General features: G+C 47.2%; 1 protein-coding gene across 1 annotated transcript in view; it reads right to left on the minus strand.

Moving 5' to 3' along the window:
- PEX14 (peroxisomal biogenesis factor 14) overlaps window positions 1–23,100 on the minus strand; it is a 169,301-nt gene continuing 146,201 nt past the window's right edge. The window contains exons 7-11 of the mRNA XM_006866436.1: window positions 9,500–9,585; window positions 6,423–6,525; window positions 5,153–5,250; window positions 1,763–1,854; window positions 1–424 (exon numbers count right to left, since the gene is read on the minus strand). Coding sequence (XP_006866498.1) covers window positions 1–424; window positions 1,763–1,854; window positions 5,153–5,250; window positions 6,423–6,525; window positions 9,500–9,585 — 803 coding nt within the window. The remainder of the gene's footprint in view (window positions 425–1,762; window positions 1,855–5,152; window positions 5,251–6,422; window positions 6,526–9,499; window positions 9,586–23,100) is intronic.

Below are 23,100 nucleotides of genomic sequence, written 5' to 3' on the forward strand. Positions count from 1 at the left end.
CTAGTCCCGCTCATGCTCGTTGCTGGCACCCTCAGGCCGCCGTAGCTTCTCCACCTGCTCATTGATCTGCCCGTCTCCACCGCGGCGGTCCTCCTCGCCCACGTGGCTCACATCCTCATCCTCCTCTTCATCCTCCTCATCCTCCCGCTTCTCCTCCTCGCCCTGCACCTCCATCCGCACCTGGCCCTTGACATCCAGCACCCCAGTACCCTCCTCGGCGGGGCCCAGCAGGTGGTATGTGGAGCCCTCAGGGCTGTGGCTCTCCTTCACGGGAGAGGACGACGTGGACTCATTGCTGACAGGTGAGATGTCGCTGCTGCTGTGGTGGTTCGCAGCTGCTGCAGGGCTGGAGGGGGACGGAGACTTCACTGGGATCTGCCAGGAGGGGATCTTGGGTGCGGATGGTGAGGGCGGGAACTGCCTCCTGGCAGAAAAGCAGGGGGTGGGAGGGAGAAAGGCAGAGGTGGGTGACAGAGCCAGAGAGACCCCTAGTGAGGAGGAACAGCCCCCAGGACCACCCAGCAAGGCAGCAATGCTGGGACAAGACGCCCTCCTCTCAGAAATAATACTGAGCTGCCCACAGAGCATCCTGCTCCACTCAGGAGCCCCCCCGCTGTCCGGCTGGGCTGTATGGCCCGGGGTTCGGTCATGCCCAGGGAACAGAAGGGGCTAAGACTGGACAACCCCAATCTGTCTATGAGCTGAAAAGAGGGGTGGAGGTCAGAAACATCAGAACCAAGGACAATGTGGGCACCCTCTACAGGAACTTCTGCCCTCACACTTCCCAAGGAGTCATACCAGAGCCAGAGACAGCAGGGACCTGCCCACAGCACTGTTCTTCCTCTTAAACCTGCCAGTGGCTGTGCTGATCCCCTGGACCACAGATGTGTACAGAAAGCTAGTGGAAGTATCTCCTGGCTGCTTTGTGTGTCTGGCTGGTCACAAAGGTCCTGACTTCAGACCAATGACAGCCCCTTCCCCTCCAACTCCCCCAGATCGGTCTCACCTCACTGCAGCCTCCAATCTTTGCTTTAGGGAGTAAGTGGCATGGACAATGGGCTCCTCTAGCTGGGGCCCCCAGCCCCCAGCAACCCCAACCTGATCCCCTAAAGAGGCCCCTCCAGAGTACCATGGTACAGCCACAAACCCTAGCCAGCAGAGAGGAGGGCACCTGAGCAGGTCAGGTGACCGGCCGTCCTGGTCCTGGGGCAGAGGCTGTTCAGTTTCAAATCCAGGGTGAGCTGGCCACCTTGCTCTCAGGGCTGTGTGGTGACAGCATCCTCACTAGTTAGGGTGCGGGAGGGCACCTTCATAGTGAGACACAGTGGAGAGTTGGGGCAGGGCTGGTTCTGCCTACGCCTGATCAAGGACCCTAACTGGCACAAAGCCCCAGGCCACTGGGTCAGGCTGTCACTGCAAGGTCCAGCCAGGAGCTTGAGAAGGAGGCAGCCTGCTGACCCCTCACCCCAGGATAGGCCAAATGAGGGGGGCAGAGAAGGGGCTTCATCTGCTCAAAGGGCTCCACTTTACAGCTAATTGTCCTTGATCCCTACTTCTTGACCAGGCCTGAGGAGCTGTCTGGATTTCAGAGTGTGTGTGAGTGCTTCAGACGGTCACCCCTAGAGTGGACATGGGCCTGTGAGGAAGGGAAATGGAAGTTCAAAGATCCCACCCATAATGCCTGAGCTGAGGCCCCCACAGGGAGGGAGTCCCTATCCCCAGCAGGGAGCAGAACAGAGCCCACGCCTTCTTCCCTCCCTACCGATTTAAAAGCAGACCCTTCAAGGAGTTGATCTCCGACTTGAGCTCATTGATGTTCTGGGACTCCAGGATCCAGTTGGTCGACGTGGTGGCCTGAATCACAACACAGGAGGCCACACTTCAGAGCTTCGCAAGAACCTGGTACCAACAACAGCACCCAGGCCACCTGCTGCCTGGAGAAGGTGCTGCCAGTGCCCAGCCAAGGTGCCCACCTGCCTGCTCACTGCCCCTGCTTAATGAGGAGGCCCTGGAAAACATCTGTCCACACTACTCCGTTTGGCCATTTGACAGTGTTAAGAAATCCTCCCTTTCTCTTCTTCAGGCATCATAATGGTTCTGTGGCACACCAGCCACAGAGCCTGATCTTTCAGAGAGACAGAGAAAAGGAAGGGCAGCCAGAGTAACAGGAGGCCTGTGATTTGCTTAGGGAGTCTGGGGGAGGGGACAGTGGGCATGAGCAGAGTTATGACACGATAAGAGCAGGAGGGCTCGTTACACTTCCCTCACCCCACCACTGTGTATGGGAGGAAGACACTCCATTCTCTACGCCATTACAAGGAGCCCTGGTGGCACAGTGGTTAAGCATTTGGCTGTTAACTGAAAGGCTAGTGGCTTGAACCCACACAAATTTGCTCCTGTTACGCCTGTCACATAGGGTCACTATGAGCCCCAAATCAACTCAACAGTACCTAACAACAGTAACATATACCAACTACACCCTCCACCCAAATCCTTCCCTCCAGAGATCAATGTTTCCACCACATGTGGAAGCAAACTAAGGGCTGAGAAGAAGTGTGGTAGGGAGGCCAATGCCTCCGAGCAGGTGTCCACCTGCTTACCCTCTACCCATTGCCCCCCCCCAAGTGCTGACCTCAAGGAGACCAGTCAGACAGGCTTCATCACAAGAGGTACTTTCCCCCAGAGCCCACAGGCCTCTAGCCCCCACTTCTCAGGGTGGGCAAGACACCCCAGACTCACCCCACCTCGCCCTGTCCACAGTCACTCAGCAGCTGAGGCACAGAGAGAGCTGTCCTGTCAGTGGGGGTCACTTCAGCCCCCTCCCTGGAGACTGCCCAGAGAAGCAGCCCTGGTAATCTGCCCAGGGCCACTCCCTGAGTCACGGCTTCCCCTCTTGAAATCTGACCTTGTTTTCCCAAATGAAAGTGCGAAGGCCACACCTTTCTTTTGACAAATCTTCTCCCGATAGATGGAAAAGTGAACAGCCCAGCAATGGAGCTCCTCCAGGAGTTCCCCAGGGCCAGGCTGACTGAGAGGTACCCATAGAGGTCAAGTCCACATGGGGCACCCAGGCTGGAGTCCAGCACCAATTAATCCCACAGGCCCTTGCTTCCCTGATACTGCTGCCCCAGCCATACGTGAAAACTCGAGCCAGAAGCCCATGAGAATTAAGGAGCCCACCAGCTGGGAGGGGGTCCCTGGATGCTTCCTGCCAATCTGCTGCAGGTCTGGGGCCACCAAAGAGTCCAGTGTTGATGAGGACTATAGGGACAGCTGGGGATGGAAGAGCACGCCTGGCTGCCACCCTCGCACCCACAAGTCCAGGGGTCCCCTCTTCCAGAGCCCTAGACAGTAAGGATCCAGGAGGTGATGTTCTGGCCTCTACGAGTCCCTGAAAGCCAGAGCAGCCCATTAACAAGGGAGCAATTTCCACTCACCGGCCTGCAAAGGACTCGGATTTCCAAAGGCATATGGTGCCAGATGCCTGAGATTTAGAAATAAAATCTGACATCTGGGGCTTTTTAGCCAGTCTCTTTAAAAAACATTTGTAGAAAACCCAGAGCCTTCAGTTTTATGTAGGTTTTTTAATTACTTAAAGCTCTTCTTTTTAATTTTTTACAGTGCTCCAGCAGGAGTTTGGAAGCCAGATAAAAAACTCACATTACAGCTGAGAAAACACAGCTTGGACTCTGGTTTATGGGGTAAGCAAAGTCCTCACATATCTGGGGTTTACACACTAACCCAGTGGGCTCTGCTTCAGGACAGGAGAAAGGAGAGGGGACCAGGGCCAAGAAGGAAAGACTCTCCCCACCCGCCACCCCCCGCCACCGGCATGAGAGAAACTCACATGCAGTACCTCTCCTCCTAAAAACCTAACATGTGGTCTTCATCTTAATGGATAAGGCCTGAAAACAGTTTTCCAATTTCCGGAATGGCTTCTGGCCATTGGAAGGCCATGACTCCAAAAGATAACAGAGGGGCTAGGCCGGGCCAGGGCCATAAACTGCCTCCCAGCTGCTGTGCGGGGGAAATGCAGGTGTCCAGGACACGGAGACGGGTCTCTGGATGGGGTGAGTGCCCAGGACCCTCCTACGGAGGCACCCTAGATTCCACCTGAAATGGAAAGATTCATATTTCACTGGTTTCCACAAATGCACGGGCTGCATGGAAGCAACCAGAAAGCCACACCTGCCAGTCACAGGGCAAGGGCACTGCTGCCTGCAGTCCATGGGCCTCAGGGCCTGGGTCAGGGGTCAAGGATGGCCAGAGAAGAAGATAGGACATGGTGTCAGAGAAGCATGCAGTGCAAGAGTTGATGTCTAACACACACACCTGGGAAAACCTGAGTGTGGGCCCCAGCACAAACCTGCAGATCCACAATCAGGCAAGAGACGGCCAGGTGGTGAGCCCACGGGGTGGGGAGAGGGTAGAGAGTAAGAAAGGCCTGGCAATCATTCCTGACTGTTCTAAGCATGTTGTCAACCCAATGAGGTAGATACCAGAATAGCTCCATTCTACATGCGAGGAAACAATGACTCAGGGAGGTTACATAAATTGCCTGTGGCCGCACAGCTCAGGAGAGGCAAAGTTAGGGTTTCCATTCAGACAGTCTGACCCTAGAATCTGCAAGGATGACTTTGCCTAGACTCCTCCAGACTTGGGAAGTGGGGTGTGAAGACGGCCTTGGCTAGGCGCACTTGACTCCACGAGGCCTATGTCTTAAGGGCCTGGCCCTAGCAGCAGCGTTGGGCCCAGTGCAGGACAAGGCACAAGCTGCCAGACTGTCTGTGGCCATCTCCCTGTCTCCGTGCACTGGAAATTATCTTGGCAGTCCTGGGACTTGAGGCCACCTATGCAGGTGGAGGCTGTCCCATGTCTACACTTGACTTAGTACTTTGGGCATGAAAGTAGCTGCCATGAGCAGCTATAGAAGAACAGCTACCCTGCCACTGACGGGTGAAACCGCAAACGGACAGCTCAGTCACTGGACGTCACTCCGACCGCCCAGGACTGCTGCCTTCTCTGGGAGAGCAGTGGCAGCCAAGTGACCAGTGTGGGGAAAGCACTGGACAGTCAGACTCCAGAGGAAGCCAGGAGCTGGGCAGAGGACCAGGCACGGGCCTGCAGGGGCCCCAGAAGCAGAGACGAGTACCTTGGCGGTGGCCAGTTCATGAGCAAGCTCCTGGACTTTCTGCTGTTGCTGGATCAGTAGCTCCTGGACAGAGGCTAGAGTCGTCTGGACCTGCGTCACTGGGAGGGAGGGAGAGAGCCGTTGCATCGCCGCTAAATAATACACAGGGGTTCCTTCTCTGTCCACACACCTACCTAGGAGCCGCCCGTATTCCTGCTACATCTAATTTATCTGCAGACACCCAACCCCCCCTGCATTCATATAATTTATCTGCACTCTGGGTAATCTACCTGCACTGTATCTAACCTCTAGTATTTCTACTTTATCTTTCTATTGTGTGGCTGTCCATGGTCAACAGTATATCCGTCCCAAACCTCTCCCCTCTAATTACATCTGGCTATGATTTGCTCAGCTCGTCCAACTTCCGTTACGTTTGTATCACTCATCTCTCGGGCCTCACGGTGTCCTTGTGGACCTCGGGGAGAGTCTCCAGTATTGGGAGAGATACACCTCAGATCTGTCACCACCAGGAGTGAGCAGTCAGAGCTGCCGATCCCATCGTTCCTGCTCCTTCTTGTCCACCAGGCCCTAGGCTGCTGGCTCATCCCCTATCATGTGACCTTGGCCAGGCGGGCCACGGATGTGCCAGAGGATTCTGTGGGCTTCCCAGGCATGCCTCAGGGGAGACCTGTGGCTTCTTGGGACAGGTGGCTCTTTTGCCTGCCTCAGGTTTTAAAATTTCAAGCCTCTCTGTGTAGTAAACAAGTTTATAAAGGAGAGAAGCCACCTCTGGCGCGACAGGTCCCAGCTAATCTGGGCCATCATTGGGGCACCGGGTAATGAACGCCAGCCCTGTGGAGTCGATAACAGAGGAGGTGGCTGGGGTCACAGGAGCCGCAGTAATTACAGACTCTCTTGACCCTGCTTTGGATTCTTAGCGGGAAGGGGGGAAAAAATCACTGAAAAACCCCCCTGAAAACCTCATAGAAGCAGAAATTAAAAATGAACTTTACAGCCCTTAGAAAGGCTGTCATTTTATTCCCCTTATTAATATTCTGAGGTTGGGAGCCTTTCCGTAAAAACATAATTAATTGAGGCCGCGCCGACAGTAAACAAGCAATTTCAAATTAAACCGAAATGACGGCGGCTTCATTTGCAAATGTGAACAGATTCTCAGAGCAGATAAATGAAGTCACCACATAAAGTGGAGATGGAGGGGCGCGGGGAGGGGCGGCGAAGGGGCTGCTCAGGAGGCTCTGAGGGGTGACTTGATGGAGTCATTAATCTTTACCTGTCTGGGCCACGTTGCCACTCAGCTCCGAGAGACTCGCTGCCATCCGCTCCAGTTGCTTCCGGTCCTCTCTGCCGCCCACAATGAGGGGGAGCAGGTATTTCTAGAAGAATCGGGACAGTATTAGAAATGGGTACAGAGTCAGGGTCCGTCTTCAACAATCTCTCACATGCTGTTACCAACTTGCTCTCTCATCCCCAGGTTTTGAAACCGGAAGCAAACACCATAAACGGGAAGTTAATAGGCAGTGATCACAATCCTATGGAAGGTATGTCTGAATAAGGCCCCAGACCAAGAGAGAATGTGGACAAACACGAGAAAGGAAGAAAAAAAACCTGAATCCGTTATAATGGAGAACTTTTCTTTTCTTTTATTTAGTTTTCTTAATGACACTATAATGTTTCTGTAAGAAAATCTTTTTTTTTTTTTCTTAACTCTAAAAGTTGTAAGATGAGAATGTGGAAGGATACATACTGAATGTATGTATGAATGGGAGGGGGACTTCTCAACTGTACACTTTCTGAATCTTTAACCATTTGAACCACATGAATGAATTACCCATTCAGAAATAGATGAGTAAAATGAAATAAATATCTGAGAGAAACTAGAAGAAAATCAAGAACAGATTTCGGGAAACCTGGTTCGTTCTTTTTTCAGAAACAAGTTGCTATCAACCTGATTCCAACTCAGGACGACCCCATGTGGGTCAGAGTAGAGCTGGGCTCCAAGAGCACTGAGTTTTCAGAAGCAGGTGGCCAGGTCTTTCCTCTGGGGCACCTCTGAATGGACTCAACGCTCCAACCTTTCAGTTAACAAATGTCTACTGCAATGATCACACTTCCTGGGGAGCTCCTGGCCCTTTCATTGTTGTTGTTGTTGTTAAGTGCCGTCGAGTCGGGTCCGACCCAGAGCGACCCTGTACAGGGTTTCCGAGGGTGTAAATCCTTACGGGAGTAGAAAGCCTCATCTTTCTCCCGCGGAGCGGCTGGCCCTTTCATTAGAGTTGGATATTTGAGTATTCCAAGGCTGTTGGGAGAGATTGCTTTAGAACCTTCAACAAAAACTCTTCATATGAATCTGATGCAATTCAATTCCCTTGGAGCTAGAATATAGGGTTGGGATGGGGTGGGTTGGACAGAACCAGAAGGAACTGTGGAGAAAGAAAGCTAATACTGCAGGGTAACCAAACAGGACAGCTATCCTGGGGAGGACCGGGGTCTCAGAATATTCTAGAAGAAGGCACAGTGTTGGTACCTGGTTCTCTGACTTAGGGGATATAACGGATGACAGGTGGGCACCTGAAGACAAGAGCGTATGCTCCGAATGCCAACAGTCAGGTCGGGGAGAGAGACCTCCACATTAGAGACGCATGCCAGCAGTCGCCAGCCTAGAGCAGGGTGGTGCTAGAGTGAGCAGCACAGGCCCCTCAGGTGTGGCTGAAGGACAGCTCTGCTTCTGACTACGCTGGGGCCCCAAATAGGAACAAAAGACAACAACTTCTCCATTAAGGTTTCTGTACTGGGGAAGGAAAAGGAGGCCTCTCACAAGGGGTTTGTGGAAGAACTCACTTCGAAAGGCAAGGCAACTCCTAAGTGAAGACCATTATTTAGCATATGTATAGAAGCATTTTCTATTTTGCAAAGTGCTTTTCAACCACGGTGTGAGTTATTACCCACCACTGAGCCGAAACTCATCAGAAGTAGCCTTACATTTCAGATTGAAAATTTCCCAAGTATAAAAGTCACTGCCCCACTCCCCAGCCTAATAAAACAAGATGAAGATTTCTTACCTCTCCTCTTTTATTTTAAAGAAACTGTTAACAGATGTTTTAGAAATTCTCTTATCTCCACTGTGATTGATCTTTCGATGTCTCATGTCTTTTTTTAAGTGAAAAGGAAAGCTCAGAGTTCTTAGAAAGCACTGCTTTGCCATCCACACCTAGGGCTTCCAGTCTCCGTGAGAGCATGCACTGTCCGAGGCTACTGGAATCTGAGCATCTATCTCTGGAGACCCTCATCTCAGAACCTGTATCTAATCCTTCTTGGTGGCTGTATGCAGTGAGTGGTTTGAAAGAGGCTTTCTACACACAAGGTAAGGCGTTAGCTCTGAGGAAGAAGCACCCCGACCCGAGACACTCTGATTCTGACTTTCTGACATGGAAATTTCCAACTGCAGGAGTAGATGTTACACCAGAAAATTACATTCTGCTATAACTCTCTTCATTAGTTTTTTGCATGAAGTCAAGAATTAAGAATCCCAGAGTGCACTGTCTAAACGTGTTTCACATGCCAAAATTTACAACAGTGAGTCTAGATACCCTTTCAGGTTCTTTACAAATAATTTCCAAATAAGGAGGTGGGAGAGCTGGTGGCCTCAGACCAGAGCTGGGCCTTTACAAGGGCACCCTGGGAAGTCAATGTCCACTCCATGCCTACAATGACTCTGGGAGCCTGGGGTTAGTTTAGGAAGTCGAGGAAAATCTAAGATTCAAATGAAAACCAATACCATATAAGAGTCGAAAGCTAGGTCCCACAAGACCTAGCTTGAGATCGTTCTGATTACCCAGAGATTCTCAAAGCTGGGTTCAACTAGGGGGAACAACAGCTGACCTGTATACAGTGCTTCCTGTGGGCCGGGCCTGGCTGTAAGCACCTCCCATGCACTACAACCTCCCCATTCTACAGATGACAACACTGAGCCACAGAGAGGGATGGCAATGGCTTGTGGTCACAGTGGCAGAGCCAGGATTCAATGCTGGCAGGGGACCCCAGTGTCCACACCCTTAAGCACTACATGATTACTGTGTGCCTGGTGCTATTCTAAGCACTTGGCTTGGGTAATCAGTCAGTGGCCCTCACAGCCACTCTGGGCAGCAAAGACTGCCTGGGGAGTGAGGGGTGCAGTGGATGAGGTCAGTCTGAACTTGCCAATCTTCCCCAGCTGGGTGATGACAAGCTCGAGACTTGAAGCCACCTAGACAGCTGCCTCTAGTCTGCTGCCCATACACAGCCTCAGTCTTCAGTAGCATCTCAGCCATAGGTAAACCTGGGGATGGATGCTGAGAAGGACAGACTGACCTTGTAGAGCTGGTGAAAGCCAAATGCGATTCCTGCCATGATGATGGCCAAGGCACCATAATCCCTCCACCGGGAGCCTCCAGAGCCTGTGGTGGGGAGAAAGCAGAGAAAGTCAGAAGGGACACAGAGTGTTGCCCTGCCCACCAGGGAGGTTACAGCAGGGAAAGGAGAGAGCTCCTGGGATTCCTCACTGCAAACAACTGGCAGGCAACTCGGACACAGAGGATGCCTGTCCACAACACCTACTCCACTCCAGCTTCAGTTGAGGGAGGGCCAGTCCCAATGATGACAATGCACCTAGCAGTGCGCTGAACCCTGGAGTAGGAGGTCAGGTGGAAGAGAGGGTCTAAAGAGGGCATGATCCCAGCCACGGAGGAAGAAACCCTCTAGTGAGGATGACATGAACCCATGCGCATATGGACACACACCTACACAGACCTACCATACACAGGCCTGAACCAAGGGCCACCTCAGGGAGGGGGAAAGGGATGAGGAGGTAGGAGTGGGGTTGGGCGGAAAAACCTTTCTCATTTTGCTTGTTTAGCACTACTGCAACACCCACTATGAGCAGACAGCCTTCCTGGCACAGGAGGCAGGGGGGCAGGTGGCTCCCATTGAGGTGAAACTGGTCCTCAGACCTGCTCCGATGCAGACCTAGTGGAGAGAAGACGCATGCCAATGAAGGAACAAGTAGTGACTTCTGGTAGTGAGAGTGAGCAGCAAGCAAGATAATTAATGCAAGAGCTGGGAGGGCAAGCCTTCAAGGAGGTAGCATCAGAGGCCCTGGGGCAGAGGGCTGGCACAGGGATGGGGCAGAGCCAGGGCAGATGAGAAGGTGATCAGTTTGGAGAGGCGAGCTTCTGCTAGCCCAGCGGACTGCCAGAAGTGAGTGCTCCAGAGAACGGAAGGCTCAAGTGAACGTGGGGCAGGAGGAGCAGCGGGGGACCGAAGAACCTGAACCCTGCTTCCTAAGTGCTCCAGTAGGGGCCACTGAAGACTAAAGAAGGGAGTGACATCATAAAATCCGTACTTTAGGAGACTCGCATCTGGGTAGCATGGAGGGCCAATTGGAACTGGAAGTTTGCAGGGACAACAAAGCTGGAATCCATGAGAGATAAAGAAGGACTGGGATGAGGACGAATAAGAAGGGATGGAGTCACGAGAGGTCTCAGAAAAACAATCTGTCATTGTTGCCAAAAAATTGGAAGTGGGCAGCCAGTCTAAATCTGGGCACAGGTTCCTGAACCTGATCTGCCCAACGGCACACAGGAAAGTTCCCACCAACTCCTGCAAAGAGCCCCAGTTCCTCTAGCAGAGAAGAGGCCTTTCTGCTTGGTACTCTCTCCCCTCTCCGGTTTACAAAGGGCCTTCCTGTCCGCAGCCTTATCTGATCCCCCCAGCGATTCTCTGAGTAAATAGGAAGCATTAGCGGCTCTGTGAATGTCCACTTGGACCTGCCGCATCCGGGCCACCAGCATGGGGGCCCTGCCTCCTCTCAAGGGACCTACTGTTGAAGAGCAAGGGCCATGGTTCCAGAACCCTTGTGGGGTGGGGGAGAGGGGACAAGGTTTCAGAAGCATGTGGTTATGAGAAGGAAGCCGGGAGCTGAGTTGAGCTGAGCTGAGCTGAGGAACTAATTCTCTTGGAAACACCTGTCTGTCAGTCTTCCCTCTCACCATGGCCTGCAACACCTATAGGGACTTGCTATGCCTCAGTTTCACTGCTCAAGAGGAGGCAGAGACGATTTTTCTTAAAGCTCAATGGCAGGCTGTGGCAGACAAGGAGGACAGCCCAACCAGGAGGGTCCAAGTAACAAAGACCTACAAGTGGACAAAGGAGGCCCTACCTCTTACTCTCCACCCCCCGCCCCCCCACCGGTCTCTCAAGAGGTTGATGGGGGAGCCTGCCTACAACCACATCCTCAGTCACCACATCCCTGACTCCTATTCCCCTCCTCCTCCCTCCGCCCATCCCCCGTGGATGCCACACAAGGTTTTGCACCTGGGCCAGTCCCACAGTTTGGTTCACAAAACTGCCATCAACACACGGCCTCTCCCAGTCCGTAAGTCACTTTTGAATCACTGCACAGTCATACTGTTTAAACATCACACAGGGAAGTCATCTCCAGCCCCAGGAGCCACTGGTAGCAGTCTCTTGTTTTTCATTTCAGAGTGCTATGTATATGTAAGGCAATGTAGACACGCATTCTTTACCTGTGCTTCTCCTCCTTCTATTTTCCTGCAGCTGCATAATACTCTATTCAACCAGTTCCAACCTTTCATGAGTTCACACAATGCTGCCACGTATGACTATGTATGTATACATGTTTAAGCACACCTCTACACATGGACTCTGAGGAGACTGAGTCTGAAGGAACAGTAAAATCTGTGAGAGTTGGAACCCGACAGGATTGCCTTGTTTTTCTGGGTCTCAAAAAGTTTTCTACCTTTGACAAGGTGCCGACTTACCATTTTTCAATCTTTCTCTATTAATGGGAAATATTTCAGTTTTCCTCTCAGATAGATTTCCACCTTCCACATGCTCACCAGCTTAATGCTTGAAGACCTATTTCTCCCCCAGTCACACCAAACACAATGTGCTCTTCAAATGGAAAAAGAGCGTTGCACTCGAGTTCTGGCATGTACTCGAATTTATCTTAAGAGTAGGGATTGAGAATCTTTTCATGACTTCTCCCTCTCCCGTCTCTCTCATGCCAACTCTGCTCTGAGTGCCTGATACAAAATCCTGTGTCTAGTGGGGCTCATTTTTAGGAGGAAAAAGTGAAGAGAGCATCCTAGGCACTTTTCAATAAGGTCACTATTCAGGAGAGCATCCGTCTACATCCAGGACGTCACTGAGCCACCTTCCAAGTGGGCATGCAGCCAGTGTTACACTCACCACTAATTTCTAAATGCCCACTAACTCCCTAGGAAGAGCACAGCTGTAACTGGGCTCAAAACCTGACCAGAACCCACCGTGTGCGGCATTCTGGTGCTTTCCTGCACATGGACTGTACCTTGGGAAGAGTGCCTGGCCACTCTGAACAGCCAAGGGTAGAACAGATGCTGGCAATTCCGGGGCCCAAGGGCCAGGACCCTGTCTGCAGCAGATCTCTGCCTCCTCAAGCACCAAGAAACACCTGTGGCTGCCTGCCAGCTCACCCCTTCACCCCTCCCAGCTCTGCCGCTCCTGCCATGCTCACGTTAAGAACATTTTATTGCCCCCTGGTTTTCATTATTAATGAAAAGGCACCAGAATGATCTTTCCTAAAGTTCAGAGAGTCTATAAAGACAAGACGCTGAAATGCCATTTTACTCGTTTTGGAGATGTGTGATACAATTCTGTCTTGTGGCAAAATGAAAAAGGAGGAAGATGGAGATGTCCAGACCACTGCCTGGCTCTGAAAGGGATGTTGACCCAGACTGCTTTCTGACGAGGTCACACCTCCCGACACCCTCCCCACCCCCCCCGGCCCATTTTCCAAGTTGACTGTAGACCCCACAAGAGAACAGAGAGCAGGGCACCCAGGGGCTGCAGCTTCTCTCGTCACTATGTTCCAAATGTCCCAAAGTACAGAGACAAGGGCAGAAAGATAGGCCAGTGACTCTTACAAGTGAAGAACATGGAATGAACCATTTCAACTTGAACTCAAGCCTAGGAGCTGTGCCTGCTGGTAGACAAGGCAGACAAGGAAACAAGCAGACAAGAAGCCTGGGGTCAGAGACCCTGTCTCCCCACCACCAACCACATGGTTCCAAAGATGAGTTCCTCTGCACAGCAGTATTCCTGGGTGGTACAATCAAAAGGCTTGGCTACTAATCCAAAAGTTGAAGGTTCAAGTTTACCCAGAGGTGCCTATGAAGAATCAGCCATGAAAAGTCCTATGGAGCACAGTCCTACTCTAACACATGTGAGGTTGCCATGAGTCAGCATCAACTTGATGGCAACTAATTCTGTGAGGCATAGACCATTGGACTGAAGGTGTCCGAGCTTGGCTAGATCCAAAGCACCCAGGGACAATGCCTTTCTGTTACTGCTAGCTCAGATTCACACTATGCATGGTGTGTCCCCAACAAACACAACTGGGTAAGTAGCTGAATGACCCCGCACTTCACTGCAATCCTGGTGACAAATAAGAAGGTCACCTGTGGAAGCAATTCTCATCCTACATACGTGACTATTTCTGGGGTTGCCATCATGCCTCATGCTACAACAAAATCAGTGACCAATTTTTTCCTACTAGGAAGAAGAGTTGGGGGCTCTTGAGAAATCAATGCCTTCCTTAAGCTTCCAAGGTCTACCAACGATCTTCAGTTCCAATAGCCTCCAGGAGAACTCCCATGGCTGCACTTGAAACCATGAAGTCATGATCCCGCCAATACCATCCAGTAAAGGTACTCATCCAGTAAAGGAGCTCTGGTAGCGTAGTGGTTACGAATCGGGCTGCGAACCTTAAGGTCAGCGGTTCGAAACTACCAGCCGCTCCGCGGGAGAAAGATGAGGCTTTCCACTCCCGTAAGGATTTACACCCTCGGAAACCCTGTACAGGGTCGCTATGGGTCGGAACCGACTCGACGGCACTCAACAACAACAACAAAGGTACTCATGGAAGTTATCACATTATCATCCTGCTGAGACAATACACACAGTGGAGAACTATGCTGTTCTTAGGAGGCTGGCAGCTGCACAAAGGGCCAAGGCAGTGGCAGAAACTGGGCAAGCCTTATAGTGGTCCCTACCAGCACTCCTCCAGGTGGGAGCCATGACTCCACCACAGTGGTGCATCCAGCTTCTCAATTCATTCCATCGGTTTCCCTTGCAAGCCCCCCAGAAAATGAAGTGATATGACAGGCTCACCCACAGCATAGCAAGGTGCTGGAATGAAGCCAGGCTTGCTATGGCACAGAGCTGCCAGGCTAAAGGTACCAGGAGGATGCTGAATAGCTGAAGAAGGCTAGCCGGAGCAGATAAGACACCCCCACCCAGAGGACAGCAATCAGAACAGCTCCACTCTTTACAGAAGCACCCGGGCAGCCTGCCAGACAGAACGGTACCACAGCGGCCCACCACCAGTCACAGCTGAGCAGCCAAGGCCTGCCTTCACATGGATGTCCTGTGAAGGGCGATCTTATCTGCTTCTCCTGGAGTGCAATGCTATCAACAGTGGCATCTACAGGCAGGAAGGACATTGAGAGGCATATCTGTCCCCACTCCATAGATTTTAGAATATGAGCTCTAATTAAGCTGTTAAAAATGTAGAGGGGAAAAAACACACACAAAGGAGTCCAGAAATAGAACCATGCTCATAGGGTCAACTTATGTTTGACAAAAGGGCCAAGGTAATTCTATGGAGGCAAACAATCTTTATTTCGCACCATACACACAACAGAACTCAAGATGAATCTCATACCTAAACAAAAAAGCAAAAAATCATAAAGCCGGTAAAAGAAAACATGGAAGGAAATCTTTGCAGTCTTGCAGTAGGCACAAGATACAAAATGCAATGAACCATGCAAGGAAAAATATTATAAAACTTATGGTATCAAAATTTTAAACTTTTGTTTTTCAAAAGACACCATCAATTCATGGGACAATTTGGTCAACAGGCCTAACGCAGTTCATGAAGTTTATGTTCTACATCCTAGTTTGCTGAATAGTGCTTGTGGTCGTAGAAGCGTGTGAGAGGTCACCTAAGATACAGCCATTTGTCTTGACTTGTCTGGAACAAGAGGGAAAGTAAGAAACAAAGACTTGAAGAAGAAACCACCTTGTCCATTTCCAGCTGCCACAATCAATCCTTCTGAGTAGGGACACAACAGATGGTCCCAGATAGAATGGGAGGGAAATGTAAAGCAAAACTCAAATTCTTGAAAAAAGGTTACACTTACTGGACCAGTAGAGACCAGAGGAACTCTTGAGACTACTGCCTTAAGATGGTCTTTAAACCACATACTGAACCCACACCTGAGGGTCACTCCTCAACTAGGTAACAGTCTAGTGCATTAAAAACAACAACAACAACAACAACAAAAACAGTTTATCACCTTCGAATATAATACTCCTTGAAAAAACATCTATGAGACAAAACGGACATTTACCCATAAAGTAAAGATGGGAAGGGTAGGGGGAGGGAGGAGAGGAGAGACAGGGCAGATAAACTAGATTAATGGAAACAGAACAATATGAGCAGAAATAATGAGACTGTTGACACATTGTGAAAAATGTAACCAATTTCATTGAACAGTATGTACACATATGTTGCTGCTGTTATTGTTAGGTGCCACTGAGTCAGCTCATAGCGACCTGATACACACAGAACAAAACAATGTCCGGTCCTGCACCAACTTCACAGTCATTCCTACATCTGAGGCCACTGCTGCTGTCACTGTGCCAACCCATCTCGTTGGAGGTCTTCCTCTTCATCTTTACTAAGCATGCTATCCTTCTCCAGGAATTGGTCCCTTCGGATAATATGTCTGAAGTAGGAGAGCTGAAGTCTGGCCAGCCTGGTTTCTAAGGAGTGTTCTGACTGTACTTCTTCCAAAACAGATAGGTTTGTTCTTCTAGTAGTCCATGTTACTTTTAAAAGTCTCCTCCAACACCATAACTAAAATGCATCAATTCTTCTATGGTCTTCTTCATTCACTGTTCAACTTTCACATGTAAATGAGGTTAAAGAAAATACCATGGTTTGGGTCAGGTACATGTCAGACCTCAAACTGACATCTTTGCTCGTGAACACTTTAAAGAAGTCTTGTGTAGTAGATTTGTCCAATGCAATATTTTGTTTGATTTCTTGACTGCTGCTTCCATGAGTGTTGATGGTTGATTCGAGCAAAATGAAGTCTTTGACAACTTCAATCCTTTCTCCATTTATATGATGTTGTTTATTGGTCCGGTGGTGAGTATGTTTGTTTTCTTTATACTGAGGTACAACCCATACTGATTTTCATCAGTAAGTAAGTCCTCTTCACTTTCAGCAAGCAAGGTTGTATCATCTGCATATTTCAGGTTGTTAATGAGTCTTCCTCCAATCCTGATGCCACATTTTTCTTCGTATAATCCAGCTTCTTGGGTTATTTGCTCAGCATACAGATTGAATAAGTATGTGAAAGAATACAACCCTGACCACACACACCTTTCCTAATTTTAAACCATTTGGTGTTTTTCTCTTCTATGTGAACGACTGCCTCTTGGTCTATATACAGGTTCTTCATGAGCACAATTGGTGTCCTGGTGTGGCGCTGTCAGATAATGAGTCAGACGTTTGAACTGCAAGGTTGGTGGTTCAAGCTCACCAGCTTCTCCTTGGAAACCCTGTGCAGGGTTGCTATGGGTCGGAATCAACTCGATGGCACTTAACAACAACAACATGAGCACAATTAAGTATTCCAAAATAGTCATTCTCCGCAATGTTTGTCATGATCCACACAATTGAAAACCTTTGCGTAATCAATAAAGATCTCGCTTTTGACCAAGATCCACCTGATGTTATCAGTAATATCCCTCGTCTCACGTCCTCTCCTGAATCCAGTTTGAACCTCTGGAATTTCTCTGTCAATGTGTGCTTGCAGCCCTTTTTGTATTATCATTAGCAAAATTTTACTTGTATGTGATATTGTATTGTCTGATGATTTCCACATCCCGTTGGATCACCTCTCTTTAGAATGGGCACAAATATGAATCTCTTCCAGTCAGTGGACCATATTTTCCAAATTTCTTGGCATAGTAAGTGAGTGCCTCCAGTGCTGATTAAATTTGTTGAAAGATTTCAACTTGTATTCCATTAATTCTTGGTGCCTTGTTCTTTGCCAATGCACCTTGGACTTCTTCCTTCAGTGTTATTAGCTCTTGATCATATGCCATCACTTGAAATAGTTGAACATTGACCATTTCATTTTGGTACAGTCACTATGTGTATTCCTTCCATCTTCTTTTGATGCTTTCTGCATCATTCACTAATTTGCCCATAAATCCATTGAAGGACTTGAATTATTTCTTCAGTTCCATCAGCTTGAGAAAGCTGAGCATGTTCTTCTCTTTTGGTCTTCTTAATTCAGGTCTTTGCCCATTTCCTAAAAGTATTTGACTTTGTCTTGTCAAGCTGACCTTTGAAATTTTCTATTCAGCTCTTTTATCTCATTTCTTCCATTTGCTTTAGCATCTCTATGCTGGAGAGCAACTTTCAGAGTCTCTTCTGACATCGATTTTGATCTTTTCCTTCTTTCTTGTCTTCTTAATGACCTTTTGTGCTTTCTTCCTGTATGTTGTTCTTGATGTCATTCCATAACTCTCTGTTCTTTAGTGTCTAGTGCACCAAATCTTTTCTTCAGATATTCTCTAAATTTAAGTGGGATATGTTCAAGGTCATATTTTGGCTCTCACAGACATATTTTAATTTTCTTCAGCTTCAATCTGAATTTGCCTATGAGCAGTTGATGTCAGATGATACGGAGATTTTCCACTGTTTCTTTCTACAGATGTAGTCAATTTGATTTCTATGGTATTCCATGTGTGTCGTGGTCTATTATGGTATTTAAAAAAAGGTATTTGCAATGAATTAGTCACTGGTCTGGAAAATTTTTATCATGTGATCACCAGCATCATTTCTATCACCAAGGCCATATTTTGCAACTACTGATCCTTCTTGTTTCCAATCTTTGCATTCCAGTCACCAGTAATTATCAATACATCTTGACTGTCTATTTGATTAATTTCAGACTTAATAAATTGGTAGAATTCTTCAATTTCATCATCACTGGCTTTAGTGGTTAGGGTGTAAATTTGAATAATAGTGGTATTAACTGGTCTTCCTGGTGGTGGTGTGCCAAGGAATAGATTCCAAATCATAGCGACCCTGTATAGGGTTTATGAGGCTGTAAATCTTTACGGGAGCAAAGAGCCTCATCTTTCTCCTATGAAAAGGCTGGTAGTTTCGAACTACTGACCTTGAGATTAGCAGGCTGACTTGCAATCACTACAGTACCAGAGAGCTCCTTCATACTCTTCCTTGTAGGAGTATGGATATTATCCTGTCACAGACAGCATTGTACCTTCAAGACAGATCTTGATATATTCTTTTTGATGATGTGATGCCATTCCTCCTCAATCTGTCATCCCCAGCATAGTAAACCATGTGACTGTCAGATTCAAAATAGCCAATACCAGTCCATTTCAGCTCACTGTTGTTGTCAAGTGTCGTTGAGTCAGTTCCGACTTATAGTGACCTGTATTGGATTTCCAAGGAGCAGCTGATGAGATTGAACCAATGATCTTGTGACTCAAACTGACCTTGCAATCCAGTGCATTAGCCCATAGAACCACATCAGGACTAGTATATCGATGTTTATGTGTTCCATTTCATTTTTGACAATTTCCAATTTCCCTAGATTCATACTTCATACATTCCATGTTTCTGATTATTAATGGATGTTTACAGTTGTTTCTCATTATTTTGAGTTGTGCCCCATTTGCAAATGAAGGTCTCAAAGGCTTTACTCCATTCGCGTTATCATGGTCAACTTACTTGGAGGAGGCAGCTCTTCCCCAATAGCATTTTGAGTGCCTTCCAACCTAAGGGGCTCATCTTCCAGCACTATATCTGACAATATTCTGGTGCTCTTCATCATGTTTTTCTAATATTCAATATTCTGGTGCTGACAGTGTTCCACTGCTTTTTGTAAGGTTTTCAGTGACTAAATATGAGGAAGTAGTCCATCTCTCCTTCTTCCTAGTCTGTCTTTGTCTGGAAGCTCAGCTGAAACCTGTCCACTGGCCTGTATTTAAAATGCCCATAGCATACCTTCCAGAATCACAGCAATAGACAAGCCACCACAATTTGACAAACTGGCAGACAAGTGAGTGGTGGATATGCACATACAGAAACTTAATATGCAGTGTAAACTTTCACCAAAAAACAAACAAACAATAAAGTATTACTGAGTCAGAATCTCTTATTGTCTGGCCCAGGAAGCTTGTTTTCTTTTTATTACTTTAATTTTATTGACAAAAATTTCACCAAAAAATTAGCATTTAGCCATTGTCAAGAACACAAAAGAAGCAAACCACAAGCTGGGAGAAATATTTTCAAAACAAAGACCTCATAAAGGACTTGTAACCAGGACTTATTGGAGGGGGGGGGGGGTGTCTGCTCTTCTTCACTGACCATCCACTTTACCAAGCAAGATGTTCTTCTCCAAGGACTAGTCACCTCCTGACAACATGAACGACAAATGAGAGGTCAAGTCTCACCATCCTCATGCCACCCTGCTTTACTTCTTCTAAGAAGGATTTGCTTTTTCTTCTGGCAATCCATGGTACTTTCAAGACTCTTCTTTAACACTGTAACTCAAATGCATCCACTCTTCTATAGCCTTCCTTATTCACTGTCCAACTTTCACATGCATATGAGGCAACTGAAAATACCATGTTTGGGTCCGGCACACCGTACTCTTAACACTGACATCTTTGTTCTTTTAATACTACAAAGAGGCCTTTTGCAGCAGATCAAAATAATGCAATGCTTCCTTTAAGTTCTTGACTACTGTTTCCATGAGTGTTGATTGTAGATCCAAGTAAAATGAAGTCCTTGACAACTTCAATCTTTTCTCCATTTACTATGATGTATTTATTGGTCCACTGGTGAATATTTTTGTTTTCTTTACATTGACGTGCAATCCAAACTGAAGGCTGTGGTCTTTGATATTCATTAGTATTTCAAGTCTTTTTAACTTCCAGTAATCACATATCCTCTTGCTTGCTCAGTTTAAAATATTCAATGCAAAAACACTTCAATTTAAAAAAAAAAATTTTTTTTTTTAATTTTTTTAAAACGGGCAAAACTTGGGACATCTCATAAAAGATAAATTAATGGCTTTTTTCCCTATTGTATAGTGAGTCCAAAGAGCAGTCGATGAGTTTGAACCACCAACCTTGTGATTCAAACTGACCTTGTGTTATTCATAAGGTGTGTGCCAGGGTTGTATTCTTTCACCATACTTATTCAATCTGTATGTGAGCAAATAATCTGAGAAGCTGGATTATATGAGGAAAAATGTGGCCGGAAAGGAGAAAGGCTCATTAACAACCTGCAATATGCAGATGATACAACCTACCTTTCTGAAAGTGAAGAACACTTAAAATACTTACTGATGAAGATCAAAGACCACAGTCTTCCGTATGGGTTGCAAATCAATGTAAAGAAAACAAAAATCCTCACCACTGGACCAATAAACAAAATCCAAATAAATAGAGAAAAGCATGTGAAAATATGCTTTACTATGAGAATGAATAAAAAACTATCTGCACTCTGGTTATATTAAAACACCCATCCACATCCACAGCTGATGACAACATTGAGCATGCACATGATATGATTCTGTCAACAGACAAGTGACAGTGGATTATGTGGCAAATCATTTGCAAATCAGCCACGGCTCTACCTATGAAATAATCTACAACAGACGTGAATTTCGAAAAGTTTGTGCAAGATGTGTACCGAAACAACTCATAGAAGAGCATAAACAGAAGCGTCTGGATATCTGTAAACAAAAGTTGGACCAATACTTGAAAGAAGGTACACATTTCTTTAAAAAAAAAAAAACTAACTGTGACTGGTGATGAGACATGGATTCATCACTACGAGCCTGAGCGTAAACAGCAGAGTATAGAATGGAAACATCTTCAATCACAACTAAGAAAAAGGTCAAAAGTCAACCATCAGCTAAAAAATAGATGCTTATAGTTTTCTGGGATTCTCATGGGCCAGTATTGGAACACTATCAGGAAAAAGGTTCAACAAACAAGTGAAAAACTGAAGTCTAAACTTTGGACTAAATGCAGAGGACTGCTATCCAAAGGTTTTGTGATTTTGCATGACAATGCATGTCCCTACAACTATGCCCATATTGTTAAAGAATCCTCCCTGTAGTCCTGATTCCCCTTCACTTGGTCCCCTGAAAGCAGTTCTTCATTGAAGATTCACCTCTGATGAAGTGAAAACAGTGGTGTGTTTGTGATCCGCAGCTCAGCCTAAAATATTAATAAGGGAATATGAAAGCTTGTTGACCAATGGACAAAGTGTATTGAAAAGCAAGGAGACTGTGTCGAAAAATGGTGTACTTGTCTTTTCTAAAAGTTGGTTATGAAAAATTCTACAGCCAGATTGTGGATGATTTTTGACTCACCCCTGTACATTAATTATGGTTGTTGTTAGGTGCCATTGAGCACGTTACAACTTACAGTGCCCCTATGCACAACAGAACGAAACACTACCCAGTCCTGGGCCATTTCATAATTGTTAGGTTTGAACCCATTGTTACAGCCACTGTATCAGTCCATCTTATTGGGGGTCTTCATTTTTTCACTGTCATTCTAATTTGTCAGGCAAGACATCCTTCTCCAAGAACTGATCCCTCTTGATAACATACTCAAAGACTGTGAGACAAAGGCTTACCATCCTTGCTTCCAAGACAGATTTGTTTGTTCCCCACAATGTGTCATACTGTAGTGACTTGCATGTTGCAGTGATGCTGGAAGTCTGTTACTGCTCTTTCCAATACTAAGAGAGTTGCTCATGGTGGACAGATTTCAGAGGAGCTTCCAGACATAGAACAGACTAAGAAGAAAGAATAAGCATGCCACTTCTGAAGACTGGCCATGGAAGATCTTATGTAACAAAATCATTAATTATTAAGAAAATCTAAATGAAAAACATAATGAAATTCTCCTATACACATACTTGTTGTTGTTGCTAAGTGTCCTGGAGTCGGTTCCAACTCATAGCAACCCTGTATAGGGTTTCCAAGGAGCAGCTAGTGAGTTTAAACCACTGACCTTGTAGTTAGTAGTTCAGTGCTTACCCTACACTGCCATGCAAGGAGTCCATATACATACTATAATGCCAACAATTCATAATTTGAGAATACCAAGTGTTAACAAGAATGTGGAACACCTGGAACTTTCACACATTGCTAACAGAAAAGCAAAATGGGAGAACAAACAAGATGGCGGTGTAGCAGAGAGCTCCGCCAACAACAACACAGAATACCCGACCAAGCAGGCTCAGGGGATAGTCCTAGAACTCTGAACCACATATAAAGGAATACTTAGAAGGCTGGAAGGCTCACAGCTGGGGAATTTGTGGCAGAAGCAAGAAATCTATTGCTTTCTAGTTCGAGACACTCGGCTGCTCCAAGAGCCGCCATCTTCGATGACACCACGTGGGGGAAGGATCGGAGCGGCCACAAGACGCCTGGCAGAACTGCTGAGATAAAGGTGTGGACATTCTTTTATTTTGGTATCTGTTCATTGGTCCCTTGCTATCTGCACACCTCCATTCTGGTGACTATAGGGGTGCCCGAGCTAGTGGGCACCCCAGCCCCACTAGTTCTGTTCTCCTACGCATGCGCACAGATCTCCTAGAAATTTAAAGAGACAGTTTCCAAGTAAAACCAAACAGCCACAGCTGGCATTGAACTGTTTCTAACTAGAAAAAAGGCCTGAACAGGGATTGTGGAGTGGGACAAGCAGACAAAAGAGGAAATAGGCTGAAAATTAAATCCTAAGTTACGTCAAAACGACCAACAGTGGTATCTTGAAAC

This window comes from Chrysochloris asiatica, unplaced genomic scaffold (assembly GCF_000296735.1).
Source record: "Chrysochloris asiatica unplaced genomic scaffold, ChrAsi1.0 scaffold00090, whole genome shotgun sequence".
Taxonomy (NCBI): domain Eukaryota; kingdom Metazoa; phylum Chordata; class Mammalia; order Afrosoricida; family Chrysochloridae; genus Chrysochloris; species Chrysochloris asiatica.